The sequence below is a fragment of the Saccopteryx bilineata genome, chromosome 2 (genome assembly GCF_036850765.1).
Source record: "Saccopteryx bilineata isolate mSacBil1 chromosome 2, mSacBil1_pri_phased_curated, whole genome shotgun sequence".
Taxonomy (NCBI): Eukaryota; Metazoa; Chordata; class Mammalia; order Chiroptera; family Emballonuridae; genus Saccopteryx; species Saccopteryx bilineata.
The window spans coordinates 224,596,374-224,611,187 of record NC_089491.1 but is presented as its reverse complement, the minus strand read 5'-3'; the positions used below and the strand labels follow the sequence as shown (position 1 = coordinate 224,611,187).

Genomic DNA, 14,814 nt, shown 5'->3' with positions numbered 1-14,814 from the left:
GCCTCCTGGGGACACAAGAGTAACATGCAGAAGACAGCCTAATCACACCATGCAAGGCCATCCTAGATCAGCAAGGCCACTGCCAACTCACGTCAGACACTTGACTATAGATGCGGGAGCCAGGACCAGCTGCTCATGGCACAAACTAGCAGGAGCACCCATACGACCTGCAGACTCATGAGAAATGGACGGTGGTTGCTTTAAGACTCCAAGATCAAGTGCAGGTATTAGGCTGTAAAAGCTGATGGACAAGACAGGTAATTGTTTTGCTCTTATCTGTTTGGATACTTTGGCCTTAAAATTCAACAGATCTATCATGTTGAGGTATGTTCCCTATATTCCCACTTTGTTGAGTTTTGATCATGAATGGGTGTTGAATTTTATCAAATGCTTTTTCTGCATCTATTGAAATTATCATGTGGTTTTTCTCCTTCCTTTTGTTTATGTGATGAATCACACTGATTGATTTGCGAATATTGTACCAGCCTTGCCTCCCAAGAATAAATCCCACTTGATCATGATGTATGCTTCTTTTCATATATTGCTAGATCCGGTTTGCTAATATTTTGTTGAGGATTTTAGCATCTAGGTTCATCAGGGATATTGGCCTATAGTTTTCTTTGTGTTGTCTTTGCCTGGTTTTGGAATCAGAATTATGCTCGCCTCATAAAAGGAGCTTGGAAGTCTTCCTTCCTCTTGAATTTTTTGAAATAGCTTGAGAAGGATAGGAGTTAGTTCTTTGAATATTTGGTAGAATTCACTTGTGAAGTCATCTGGCCAAAGACTTTTCATTGTTGGGAGTTTTTTGATAACTGTTTCTATCTCATTTGGCGTAATTGGACTGTTTAGGTTTTCTGATTCTTCCAGATTGATTTTTGGAAGATTGTATGTTTCAAGGAATTTATCCATTTCATCTAGGTTATCTAGTTTTTTGGCATACAGTTCTTCATAGTCTTTTCGTACAATATTTTGTATTTCTATTGTGTCAGTTGTTATTTCTCCACTCTCATTTCTCATTTTATTTATTTTAGTCCTCTCGCTTTTTTTCTTGGTGAGTCCAGTTAAAGGTTCATCGATCAAGCTATACTACAAGGCCATTGTACTCAAAACAGCCTGGTACTGGCATAAGAACAGGCACACAGATCAGTGGAACAGAATGGAGAACCCAGAAATAAACCCACAGCTCTATGGACAACTGATATTTGACAAAGGAGGTAAGGGCATACAATGGAGTAAAGACAGCCTCTTTAATAAATGGTGCTGAGAAAATTGGACAGCTACCTGCACAAAAATGAAACTAGACCACCAACTTACACCATTCACAAAAATAAACTCAAAATGTATAAAAGACTTAAATGTAAGCCATGAAACCATAAGCATCTTAGAAGAAAACATAGGCAGTAAGCTCTCTGACATCTCTCGCAGCGATATATTTGCTGATTTATCTTCACAGGCAAGTGAAATAAAAGACAGGATAAACAAATGGGATTGTATCAAACTAAAAAGCTTTTGCACAGCCAAAGACAATAAGAACAGAATAAAAAGACAAACTACACAATGGGAGAACATATTTGACAGTACATCTGACAAGGGGTTAATAACCAAAATTTATAAAGAATTTGTAAATCTCAACACGAGAAAGACAAACAATCCAATCAAAAATGGGAAAAAGCCCTGGCCGGTTGGCTCAGTGGTAGAGCGCGTCAGCCTGGCGTGCAGACGTCCCGGATTCGATTCCCGGCCAGGGAACACAGGAGAAGAGCCCATCTGCTTCTCCACCCCTCCCTTTCTCCTTCCTCTCTGTCTCTCTCTTCCCCTCCCGCAGCCAAGGCTCCATTGGAGCAAAGTTGGCCCGGGTGCTGAGGATGGCTCTATGGCCTCTGCCTCAGGCGCTAGAATGGCTCTGGTTGCAACAGAGCAATGCACCAGATGGGCAGAGCATCGCCCCCTTGTGGGCATGCTGGGTGGATCCCGGTCGGGCACATGCAGGAGTCTGTCTGACTGCCTCCCTGTTTCCAACTTCAGAAAAATACCAAAAAAAAAAAAAAAGGGAAAAAGAAATGAAGACATTTCTCCAAAGAGGACATACTGATGGCCAACAGGAATATGAAAAAATGTTCAACATCACTAATCATTAGAGAAATGCAAATTAAAACCACAATGAGATATCACCTCATAACGGTCACAATGGCGCTTGCTCATCAACAAAACAACACAGAATAAGTGCTGGCGAAGATGCCGAGAAAAGGGAACCCTCCTGCACTGCTGGTGGGAATGCAGACTGGTGCAGCCTCTGTGGAAAACAGTATGGAGATTCCTCAAAAAATTGAAAATCGAACTGCCTTTTGACCCAGCTATCCCACTTTTAGGAATATACCCCAAGAACAACATAGAACTGTTCCAGAAGAAGAAATGCACCCCCATGTGTATGGCAGCATTGTTCACAACAGCGAAGATCTGGAAACAGCCCAAGTGTCTGTCAGTGGATGAGTGGATTAAAAAGCTTTGGTACATATATACTATGGAATACTACTCAGCCATAAGAAATGATGACATCAGATCATTTACAATAACATGGATGGACCTTGATAACATTATACGGAGTGAAATAAGTAAACCAGAAAAAACTAAGAACTATATGAACCCATGCATAGATGGGACATAAAAATGAGACTCAGAGACATGGACAAGAATGTGATGGTAATGGGGGTGGGGGGGGAGGGGGGAAGGAAAGAGAGAGAGGGAGTGGGGGGGGAGGGGAGGGGCACAAAGAAAACCAGATAGAAGGTGACAGAAGACAATTTGACTTTAGGTGAGGGGTATGCAGCATAATCAAATGTCAAGATAATCTGGAGATGTTTTCTTGGAACATATGTACCCTGATTTATCAATGTCACTGCATTAAAATTAATAAAAATAAGATAAAAAAATTCAATAGATCTAGATCTTTACATCTTTTCATTCTACTGATGTCACCTCCAAGCTCCTCAAACACATTTCTAAATGGATGTGAGCTTTTTTGCAACAAATAAAACACTTCTATTTCCATCATCAGGACACATTCATACATGGTCCCAACACCAAACCTCCGTATTTCACTACGGGAAGAAAAGTAGCACACCCTGAGGAGTCAGGAAACAGTACCTCCCACTCCACCTCCAACCACTACCAGCAATAGTAAATAAACTGAATCTAGAAGATATAAATGGGTAAGATGTCTAAATCTGTATAAATGATTCAATAAATAAAAAGGTTAAGAAGCATTTTTAAACTCTACCATTTTAAAATTTATTTCCACTAACGCATTTTAGTTTGTGATTTTGTGAAGTAGTATAGCTACTTCCAGTTCATGACCTAAGTCACATTCTAACAGTAACATCCAGTAGTACTGATTGTACCAACGCAGTTAACCCTGCAGGAGAGCTCTGGGAAAGTCTGGGTGAATAGGTTACCTGTCAGATATTACTAAAGTGATGAAAAGCAACATTATTTTTGCTTCATTTTCAGCAAATACATAACTTTGTTTCCTCATCAACTTTTATACAAAAAACAAAAAAATGCAGAACTCATTAAATAGTCAGAAACTTTCCATGTATTAGGTAGGAATCACCAACAAGTCATCAACTTTCAGATAGAACAGAGAATTTCTGCACCAAATTAACTGTTCTTTGGCATATAACTACAACCTGTAGCTTTTAAAAATTTTAACTACATTATCTCAAAATATTCAAATAAAACAATACTCCCACCTACTGGATAAAGAAAAACATCTACCTTATTTCAGCCATAAACAGGACCACCATAAAAAAGGAACTCTAACTATAATGAATTTAAAATAAGTTTATTGTGTTTATAACACCCTCAAAATACCCCCTAGAAGAAAAGGAACCTATGACACAGTGCAGTTGCTCCCCAAAAAGGAACGGACAGGTCACATATGACAAAACTGTCTGGAATCACGTGTATATGTTACTCTGAACTTCATTTGTCTTCACCAACTTCTTCAGCATCTCTGTGCTCTGGGGAATGTTCTGCAAAGGGAGGATACAATGTTAATACAGTGAGACTGAGCTCAGAAACAACATGCAGCCCAGTCCCTGCACCCTGCAGGAAAGGGTGCTGCGTTCACCACCTCTTCCCAACAAAAAGGCAAGTAGGTCACACATCTAAGCATGGCCCTCTCAATGCCCAAAGCTTGCTGAGGACTGTCCTGGTCACTGCAGGCCCTCTGAAGTCTTAGGCAGACACCATGTTCTAGCTAGGCCCTCTCCACTGTGTGCCCCGACTCCCTCTGGAGCCCCGGGCCTCGCTCACCACCATTCTTCTCGTGCCCCCTGAGCTCACCTACACCTGGGCACACTCCACGGCCTTCTGCGCATGTCCATCCACTAAGAGTCCCCCATCTTTCAAATCCAGCTCAAGTGCCATTTTCCCAGTGGAGCCTCTCCTCCTATTGACCTCCCCTCCCCTGGCCTGGCTCACAACATGCCCTCTGCTGGTCCGGCATGACCACACCCATGCCACTGAGGCCCCACAGAGCTGGACTGTCCAGTGTTGGGCGGTCCTCGCAGTAGGCACTCAAGAATTCCATCGTGTTGACCAAATACCACTTTTAGGTCAACAGAGGTTATGAACTCAGGATGACGATATGTGGTCACTGAGAAAACCACTCTTCAGAACAACTACCCGATGCATCTTCCCATAAATATTTATGCTTAATGTAAAAAAATGAAAGATTTTAAAATGTCCCCTTCAAAGAACACTCTTAAAAGCCAAAAGTTGACTTAAACGCTGTATGACACATGGTTTACAGTTCTCAGAATAAGCGCACCCAAATATCTGTGAAGCGCCCGAGTGCTGAGCACCATGCCGCAAAGCGCACAAACTGGCCCCAGCCCTGCCCTCAAGTGTGAAGAGCTGATCAATTAACCAAGGAGCAAACACAACTATTAGTATCTACTTCAGAAGAGATGCTATATATGAATTAACTCAATTTGTCAGAAAGATTATCCATTACTCTAGCTCAGCAATTTTTAACCTTTTTTATCTCATTGCACACATAACCTAATTACTAAAATTCTGCAGCACACCAAAAAATAATTTTTTTGCTGATCCGACAAAAAAAAGGTATAATTCTGATTCACTGACTGGATGGTTATTGTTGTATTGACTGGTATCCTTTTTTTTTTTTTTTTTGACAATCTAAGAGAAAAGAGGTCAGTGCCCCTGACTAGTCAGGAACTGCATGTTATAAAATCTTTTGCGGCACACTGGTTGAAAATCGCTGCTCTAGCTGATCTGAAAGCTATTTAGTCACCCCTCGGTATCTACAGGGGACTGGCTCCCAGATCCTCCAGGACACCAAGATCCTGCAATGTTCAAGTCCCTCACGTAAAAAGGAGTAGGATAATGTAGTCATTCGGCCCTGCCAACCATGGACACGAAACGCCAACTGTACCTGAATTATACTACATTAGAATTTTACAGTTTTCCTTATTAATTCAACAGTTGGCTACTGAGGGCCATCTTCTACATGCCAGGAATGTGACAAACGATGGATACCAAAATGGCCTGTTCCCACAAAAAACTGACACTCTAGCAAGAAAACTCATTTGAGACCAGTGAAATGAGCTAACTCCAACACAACAGAAACACTGTCTTAACACTAACAGTCACACTAGAATAAAACAGTCTGCAGAACATTGTTACAACCTCTTCCCTTTAAGAAAGTTATTCTCAAACTGGGAATCCATGGACCTTCAGCAAATCTCTGTGGGAAAAGAGGGGAGTTCCTAAATAACCTGAAATTATGGGCAGAACTTTTGGTGTCTATGTTCCAATATGGATTGTCTTGGGCAAGAGCCCAGACAAAACTAACTGAAAGCAGGGGAACACGTTCACCTCATCTTCACATATCTAGTCCCAGGCAAAATTAGGTAAACAGATGTTACAATAATTTGATCCATGTTATGCCTTCTCAGAAACTACCACCTTCCAAATTAATTCCAAACTAATTAAATGTCTTCTCAAAAATTACCAACCTTCTAAATTAATTAGTTACAGAAACTTCAACATCAAAGCCCTCTCTCTACAAAGCCACCTGAATTTAAGCGCAGGGCATGGACCTATCACACACAGACAAAATATCCCCCACAGCACAGAGGCGTAGCCATGAAAGAGGAGGCAATCAAATTCAAATCTCCAGATTAGGAAGCTTTATTTTGCCCTGGCTGGTTGGTTCAGTGGTAGAACGTTGGTCCACTGTGTGAATGTCCTGAGTTCAATTCCTGGTCACACAGGAGAATCGCCCATTCACTTCTCCACCCTCCTCCTCTCGCTTCTCTCTCTCTCTCTCTTTCACCTCAACCTCCTGCAGCCAAGGCTCAACTGGAGCGAGTTGGCCCCAGGCACTGAGGATGGCTCCATGGCCTCCACCTCAGGCACTAAAAAATGGCTCTGGTTGCAAGGGAGCAAGGGCACCAGGTAGGCAGAGCATCGCCCCCCAGTGGGCTTGCTGGGTGGATCCTGGTTGGGTCTCATGCAGGAGTCTATCTCTCTCCCTTCCCTCCTTTCACTGAATTTAAAAAACAAAAAAGGGAAGCTTTATTTTGAGGAGAAAAAAAGGATCTCCAAGTGTTATTTCAGTTTTAAATCAACACCATACATTTACGTATGTTATTATGTTGGTTCATTCACAGTACCTCAGTGAGTGACAGTAAACCTTGCTACGTCAGTGAGTGACAGAAAACCTCACCTTAACCAAGGCTTTCAAGCTTTTGGACGCAAGAACAGGCTTAAAAGCTTCAATTGTAACGAGGTCTAACTTCATCACATCAGTATAACACAAGTACAGGACGGCAGGGATCTTCCAGACTTGACAGTAAGTCAGAACTATCAATATGCAAAAAAACAAACAAAATAAAACCTTGAGTTTCTATTAAGCGGATTTTTAAATTAAACATCTCTAAATAATATAGACTACTTTTAAAAATAGTTCTCTGTTGCCTCTTTTAATCAAAGCATTTAATGATATTCTGAACCAATTATAATGCATATTTTCTTTCAAAGCCGATTATTTTTCTAAGTAGTCTCCTGCTTTGTAAATAGTTCTTTTTTCAATTACAGTTTACATTCAATAGTACTTTGTATTAGTTTCAGGTGTACAGCATAGGCAAACACTGTTTATTATGCATTTCTTCAACACATTGCTGAGATGCATCTTAAGTAGCTATAAGATTAAAATTTCCTGACTATAAATAAAATGTAAATAACTATATGAAGCATGGTATAAAATATTGAGCCATTTATTCTAATAAACGTAAAGAAAAAGCCCTTTTATTAATAATTATTTATTAATAATTATTTATTATAACATTATTGAAATGATTATCTAATTTTGTTATGATGTAACAGGAACAAAAAATTTTAAAACTACCAAGATTCAGTATCTGAAACCTACTATTTTGACAATTAAAACATTCTTTGCTAACTTTTCATACACAAACAATTTAATCTAATACTGCCTCACATGAGGAGCTACCAAAGGCCAAATAAAAACAAAGCAGTCAAGAAGGGCAACAGTGATCTCTAGGCTATTCTCATATGACTGTGTCTGAAAAACTTTAAAACTCAAATCAAATAGAATGTATTAGCAACTACAGATACTGAGAATAAACAGCAATGCATTATTAATCATCATTAACAAACTACCTCAAAAAGATCTCCAAAATTCAAAGTAATAATTATCAATAAAACAATAACAAGATACAGTGTAAATTACAAATGTTAATAGCACCTGCTGCAGGCAGATCATGTACGATGTTTGGTTGTTCCAGCAGTGAGCAGCATGGAGGTTCTTTGAAATTCTGTGTTTTCAGGGCTTTCAAGAAAGGAGAATGAAGGCTGCTAGTAGATTCGGAAGTTCTATAGTCAGTAACGTGTCGACATGTAAGAATAGTTATTTGCATATTCTTCTTTGGACAAGAGCCAAAAACCTAACACAAAAATTGATTTTAAATTAAATAAAACATATATAATTTTGACATAGAATAGAAACATCCTCTGGGTGTTTGTCTAACACCACTCACAGTAGTATGCCTTGCAGGGGTAGAAGTTCACATAAAAAAACAGAACACACACCTTGCTGTCCCCTCATCTAGATGTGATCTTGGTTCTGTAACTTTCTAGTTGAGTGACCTTCACATTACTTTCTTCACCTGTGATTAAGTTAAATTCTTCACTGAAAAGTCTGTATTTTTAGGCATACATTATGTGCACAGTTTTCCCACAAAACGAAGCCTCAATCAATTCATCGTAATGCTAGAAAACATGGGTATACGATTTCGGGTCAGGAGTGAGCAGCAGATGAGTGGCACACTGTCTCCCATCCCCATGCATGTCTAGCACAGCCATGTCCACCCTTGACCATAACACTGCTAAGTTTCATGTGTGTAGCTTGTATCTCTTTCAAACAAAACAGTAAAGTGGATAAGAATTCAACTAATTGCCTCTATGACCTATGACCTTTAGCACAATGCTCATTATGTTTATTAAATAAATCCATTTAGTTTTTATATTCTCTAAAAATTTCCTACAATATTTTTAAGGAAGAAACTCAAACACTTCCCCCACTGCAGAATCTGATGCTGCAGGTTTAAGTGTCGATAATGAACCTTTAATGGCCACACCTGCTGTCCAAGCACTCCGGCCTCATGGCTCTCACCTTGTCCAGCCACTGATACTGCTGGTCTTCAGCTACGTAGCAACTGCACTGACAAAGAAGAACCTGAAAAACACACCCCAAGGTTCTGTACAAGCAAGTAAGTTTTACATGCACCCGACTGTCAACGGATACCAACCATGTATTATACATCTCCCAACCAAGTATTAACCAGGCCTGACCCTGCTTAGCATCCGAGATCAGGTGTGTTTAGGGTGGTATGGCCATAGACAAGCTGTGCACATCTCAACACAACACTCAGATTGGGGTTTTCAACCGCCAATTCGCTAACCAATGCCAGCCCACAAAAGAGAACCATCCTGATGCTGTATGAAGGTTTCAGAGTTTATAATCACTGGGCCTATAATCTTCATTCATCCCAGGGTGGTTAACTCTTTCACAACTGGCACAAAATTTCTGGCAGACCGGCAGCTGAAAACCACACTTACTTAAGGTAACACTTATTTTCCTCAATTTGCTATTGGCTTATTTTTCTTTAAAATGTAAGAATCAAGACCTGGTCAGGTAGTTCAATTGGGTAGAGCATTGTCTTGATACGCCAAGATTGCAAGTTCGATTCCCAGTCACGGCACATACAAGAATCAACCAATGAATACATAAACAAACAGAACAACAAGTTGATGTTTCTCTCTCTCCCCTCCTTTCCCCCCTCTCTCTCTAAAAAATAAATTTTAAAAAATTTTAAAAAGAAGAAAAAGAATCAAGCTACTACTGGCGTTTAATATGAGAATAAAGTGCAGACAGAGTCAAACGGGAGACACTGAAGACACCAGTCAAGACCACCAGAATCTCCTCATAAAATAGGGGTGACCCCAGCCCTACTGCCCTTCTGAGCTCACACAGACTCAAATCAGTACTCTGTAGAATGCAAGCAGCAGGTGCCAGCAGAGCAAACCAAGTGGCCTGACAGCACCTCAGCCCCAATGGTACCTTGAATCACTGCTGGCACCCGTGAAGATGGCATCAGTTTAGAAACCAAGTTCCAGACCAGGTGCTCCAGGTGAAATCACTTGCCATGCCACAAGGCCACAAAAGGATGAGATTCCTGATTATAAATGCTATGGAACGATATTATCCACAGAGATCAACCATGTCTTTTGTTAAGATATTGCCAGGTACGCTAACAACTGCCCAAATCAAGCACAAGAGGGGAAAAGAGGCTCCGGGGTAGGGAGAACAAAAGACTGGATATATAATTAGTTGCACAGGCAGGTTCTAAATAATCAAAAGAGATATCTAACCAATAAATGGTTCAACTAGACATAGTAACAAAAACTATTCCTGCTTGACCTTCACTGTCTATTCTACAGTGATACTTTTCCACTAAGGATCAGATAAAGAACATGTTTACTTTTCTGATTAATTTCCTAAAACACTGGATATTTTATAAAAAGCCTTATGAAACTTCAGTAACTTTGGAGTACATGCTACAGAAACAAACTCTAAGTACCACAAAATCAAGTTCTGCAGTTTCAGGACTAACACTTGCTCTTTACCACCTTTTGAAATAAGCAGCATTATAGCATTATGGAATTGCTGACTTTGTTCAGCAGCGGTGGAACAAAGCCCTGCCAGACAAGCAGGTGGGGAATCATACCACCTGCCTGGCCACCTCACCTGCCTGACTTGTCTCCCAAACTGCCTAGCACACTGCAGTCTCTGAATGAACCCAAGAGTAAGATTAAGACAAATGTACTCCAAAGAAGTCACTCAGCATCAGCTACAGAATGTTTTATCTGACTTAAAAAATCAGGACAAATGAGGTTAGGATAAAAGCTTGACATCAACAGAACTGTACTTCAAATGCATAAAGCATTCACTTGTTCAACAAACATGAACTGAACTTCTAGCCCATACCAGGCACTGGCTAAATACTGGGTTATACAACAACAAAGAAGGGCCTCCCTGCTTTGACAGAATGAATACATTTTTGCATGTTTGGAGTTGCCAACTGAAATAATTTTTTTTTTAGGTGAGAGGAGGGGAGAGAGTGAGGCAGACTCCCCCGTGCACCTTGACCGGGATCCACCCAGCAACCCCATCTTGGGCCAATGCTCGACTACCAAGCTATTTTTAGTACCTGACACTGTCCTACTCTGATGGAGCTATCCTCAGTACCCAGGGCCACACTCGAACCAACTGAGTCACTAGCTGTGGGAGGGGAAGAGAAAGAGAAGAGGGAAAGAAAGGGAGAGAGAAGCAGTGGTCATTTCTCCTGTGTGCCCTGACCAGCAATCAATGCTCTATCCAATGAGCAACCGGCCAGGACCTGAAACAATTTTTTGAATAAGGACATTTATATACCGAATGTTTATTATGGTTTGTTTCTAAAAATCTTGTATCAGCATTTTCTAAGAATTTTACTAACATACTGTATGTGCCATATTAATATTTATATAAACAATGTGGTTACTTTCTCCCTACAGGCAAAATCCCTCAGCCCAAAAGTAGATACAAAGGAATGCAAAATTCTAACAAATACTAACTACATAAATGATGCCTACACAACTACTTCTTAAACACACAAGAACTCCCACATACCGAGGGATTTGATTTCAGATGATAAAACACACAAAAAGCTTCTGTGGGGGACAGATGTATGGTGTCTGTTGTTCTACACCATTCATTCCAGAGTTTAGCACAACCAACTTCTTCCCAGGCTCCTGAATTCATAACAAATGATGACAAAAATGCTGTAAAAATAATTCACTAAGTTAGTGTTTAGTTCTGTAAGTTGCATTTTCTATTCAATAAAAAATAAGTTCAAGTTACTCTAGAATTTTAGAGCTAAAAGAGCCATTCTTCGCCATCAACCTTACACCAACATTTTACAGAAAAGAAAACTAAGACCATAAGAAGTAAAAGGCCATGCTCTGAGTACAAGTGGCATTAGAACCAGGAGCTGGCAAAGTTTACTGACACATTTCACAATGTTCTTACAATGCAATACTTACCTAGAATATTTAAGTCAAACTTTATATAAATGAGTCAGTAGTTATTTGTATTTGTGCTACGAGCACTAGGGCTACTTTGTAGGACAAAGGATGATAACTGGAGTTCCTGAGTGCCCTCCTTTGATTCAGAGAACCCCTCAAAACTATACAGGTTCGTGCACTCACATGTGTACATTGTTCTGGCTGAACCCTGCACCTTCTCAAACGGATTCATTTATGTAAAGACCTTAGACCTTAAGTACTCAAGATGTTGGTGATTACTGTTCATTTTTAGAGTTCTCATATGTCCTAAAAGAAGCCTATTAACTCAAAAACACTTAAAAACCATTGCTACAAAAGGGTCATATACTCACCTCTGCCTCTCCAACTCTGGCCAAAACAGACCCTGGAACTTAAGGAATCCTAGATATCTGAACATACTGGAACTATTTCCTTGAGTTTTTAAGTTTCTAAAGCCAAGACCATATACTTTAAATCTTATTTTTTAAGTTTATCAAAAAAGACAGTGCCACATGAACAATGATACATTTTACTCAAATACAAAGTTACTCTATAAAAAAAATATTTAAAATGGGTGGCCTTGAGAACATTATACTAGGTAAAAGAGGTAAATCAGAAAAAGCTAAGAACTATATAATTTCACACACAGGTGGATATAAAAATGAGACTCATGGACATAGATAAAATTGAAGTGGTTACTGGGGGAGGGGGGAGTAAAGAGGGACAAATATACAATGACAGAAAATGATTTGACTTTGGGTGATGGGCACACAACACATCAACAGTTAAAATGCTCTAGAAATGTTTACATGAAGCCTATGCAAACTTATTGATCAATGCCACATCATTAAATTTAATTTTCTAAATAAAAAACAAAAACAGACATCTAAAATCTTTTATGATGAAAAGAATTAAGTAACTTGAGATTTTATTCTTTTAACAAAATATCTAATGCACATCCACTCACCTACTGCATTATTGCCAACAGCAATTATAAACTTGGAGCAAGGGTATTTTTCCAGCAGAGAAACTTCCAAAGTTGTTTTTGTCTGTCTTCGAAGGAGCTGCACCTCCCTAACAGGAGAAACAAAAGGCAAAACTAAAATAACTTAAACATAAACAATACCTTATTATAAGAAAAAAAAAGCTACTGTAAGTATAATTTTGTATGAAGTAAAATATAAATTTTGATTTTATAAAGAAGGTAATTATAATCCTCAGGAAACAACAGAATGAAAACCATTTGATACAAGGGTCCAGGAGATCTCTATAACAGAGATCAAGCTGTCACCTGACCCATGGACCAATCAATCTTAGCACCCCTAAAAGTGGGACAACCAAACATAGTGTGTCATGGGAAACACCAAACACCACCCTGGAAGAATTCTTGCCAGCAAAATATTGAACCTGAATCTGACCAATCCTCTAAAAAGGAACTTCTGTTTACAAGAAATGCAGGTGATGGAAACAACATGTAGAGGACTTCCAGAGGAAGCAATCAGACAAATCCAGAGTGTGGGACATCCTACAGGACAACCAATCCTTCCAACTAGGAAGAAAAAGGGGGGGGGGGGTGCTCTAAATGAAAGAAAACTGAAGACATAGGATGTCTAAATGTAACGTGTGGGCCTTGTTAAGATTGTTATTTGCACCGCAAAAAAGCACGTCTGAGACTACTAGATAAACTTGACCACTGATTGGCTATTAAATAGTATCAAGAAATAATTACTTTTGTTAGGAGTGATGACAGCATATGGGCAAAAATGCCTACAAGCCTTTGAGATGAACTCTGAAAAATGTAGAGGTGAAAGACCATGGTGACTAGGACTCACTCACTTAGAAGTGGTGGGAGATAAATGTGGCAAATTCTTCATTTCTCAATTTTCTCCAATTTCTTGGGTGTTTGGAAATAATTCGTTTTTTAAAAGGTCGTCCACCTGGCATTGACACAGGAGGGCAGGGCAGAGGCTAAAAAAGTTTTAAGAAAGTTGTCATGTCCATGAACCAAATACATGACAAACTTGGCACAGGAAGACGCAGCACTGCAGCCCTGGAGCAAGCGTCATGACTCAAGGAAGTTTCAAACAGTTCCTTTAAAAAACACGGGAATGGGCCCTGGCCGGTTGGCTCAGTGGTAGAACGTCAGCCTGGCGTGCAGACGTCCCGGGTTCGATTCCCAGCCAGGGCACACAGGAGAAGCGCCCATCTGCTTCTCCACCCCTCCCCCTCTCCTTCCTCTCTGTCTCTCTCTTCCCCTCCCGCAGCCAGGGCTCCATTGGAGCAAAGATGGCCCGGGTGCTGGGGATGGCTCTATGGCCTCTGCCCCAGGCGCTAGAGTGGCTCTGGTCGCAACAGAGCGACGCCCCGGAGGGGCAGAGCATCGCCCCCTGGTGGGCGTGCCGGGTGGATCCCGGTCGGGCACATGCGGGAGTCTGACTGCCTCCCCGTTTCCAGCTTCGCAAAAATACAAAAATATAAATAAAAATAAAAAACACGGGAATGCAACCGGTCCCCCGACACCGCGGCAGGCCGCCACGAGCCCACCCCGCCCAATAGCCCTGGGACAGGTTTCGCCAGGCCCACCGCGAGCTCCCCGAGGCCCAGGGCAGCCGGGACGCGAACCAGTGGCCACCACCAGGGTCCAGTGACCGCCCCCACGCCCACAACCTCACCTCTTCCGCGCCAGCTGCCGCCGGACCTCCCTGTCTTCAGGCGTCTCCGTTTTCCCCTCGTCTTCTTCCTCCTCATCTTCCGCCCCTGCTCGGCATGGTGCCTTCACCACCTCCCCGAAGAACGTGGCTGCCATGGTCTCCCTACCCCACCCTGCCTAACAGCGGCCGCACAGAACGGCGCATGCGCTCCCGCGCACCGACCTCTCCCCCACCAAACACGGACACCGCGCACGCGCTCTGGAGATTCGCCACGCCCCCCACGCCTTGCCGCGGAACCCTGCCCTAAGGGGGACCAAGCCCGTGCACGCGTCCCGGGACCCTGGGGTCGCGTAAGACCAGAGCATTTTTTCCCTCCTTCTGAGCCTGGCGAGGAGGCCGAGAGATCGGACGACTGCGGACTAGAGAGGCAGAGGCGCGCGGAGGACCGAGACTCCTGTCCCACAGGTAA

General features: G+C 41.4%; 1 protein-coding gene across 1 annotated transcript; it reads right to left on the bottom strand.

The window, feature by feature from the left end:
- Positions 1-3,825: 3,825 nt before the first annotated feature.
- On the bottom strand, positions 3,826-14,565 carry PSMG1 (proteasome assembly chaperone 1). The gene is made up of 7 exons (XM_066259361.1): positions 14,367-14,565; positions 12,662-12,768; positions 11,282-11,433; positions 8,723-8,785; positions 7,796-7,994; positions 6,755-6,891; positions 3,826-4,031 (listed from the first exon to the last, which is right to left on the bottom strand). The coding sequence occupies exons 1-7, from the start codon at positions 14,498-14,500 to the stop codon at positions 3,957-3,959; spliced, it is 867 nt and encodes a 288-aa protein (XP_066115458.1). The 5' UTR covers positions 14,501-14,565; the 3' UTR covers positions 3,826-3,956.
- Positions 14,566-14,814: the final 249 nt, after the last annotated feature.

Excerpts from the sequence above, each read along its gene's own strand:
- PSMG1 (XM_066259361.1), bottom strand. The coding sequence starts at position 14,500 with ATGGCAGCCACGTTCTTCGGGGAGGTGGTGAAGGCACCATGCCGAGCA. Across the intron at positions 12,769-14,366 it reads CGGCAGCTGGCGCGGAAGAG|GGAGGTGCAGCTCCTTCGAA; the intron begins GTGAGGTTGTGG and ends TTCTCCTGTTAG. Across the intron at positions 4,032-6,754 it reads GCTTGAAAGCCTTGGTTAAG|AACATTCCCCAGAGCACAGA; the intron begins GTGAGGTTTTCT and ends CTCCCTTTGCAG.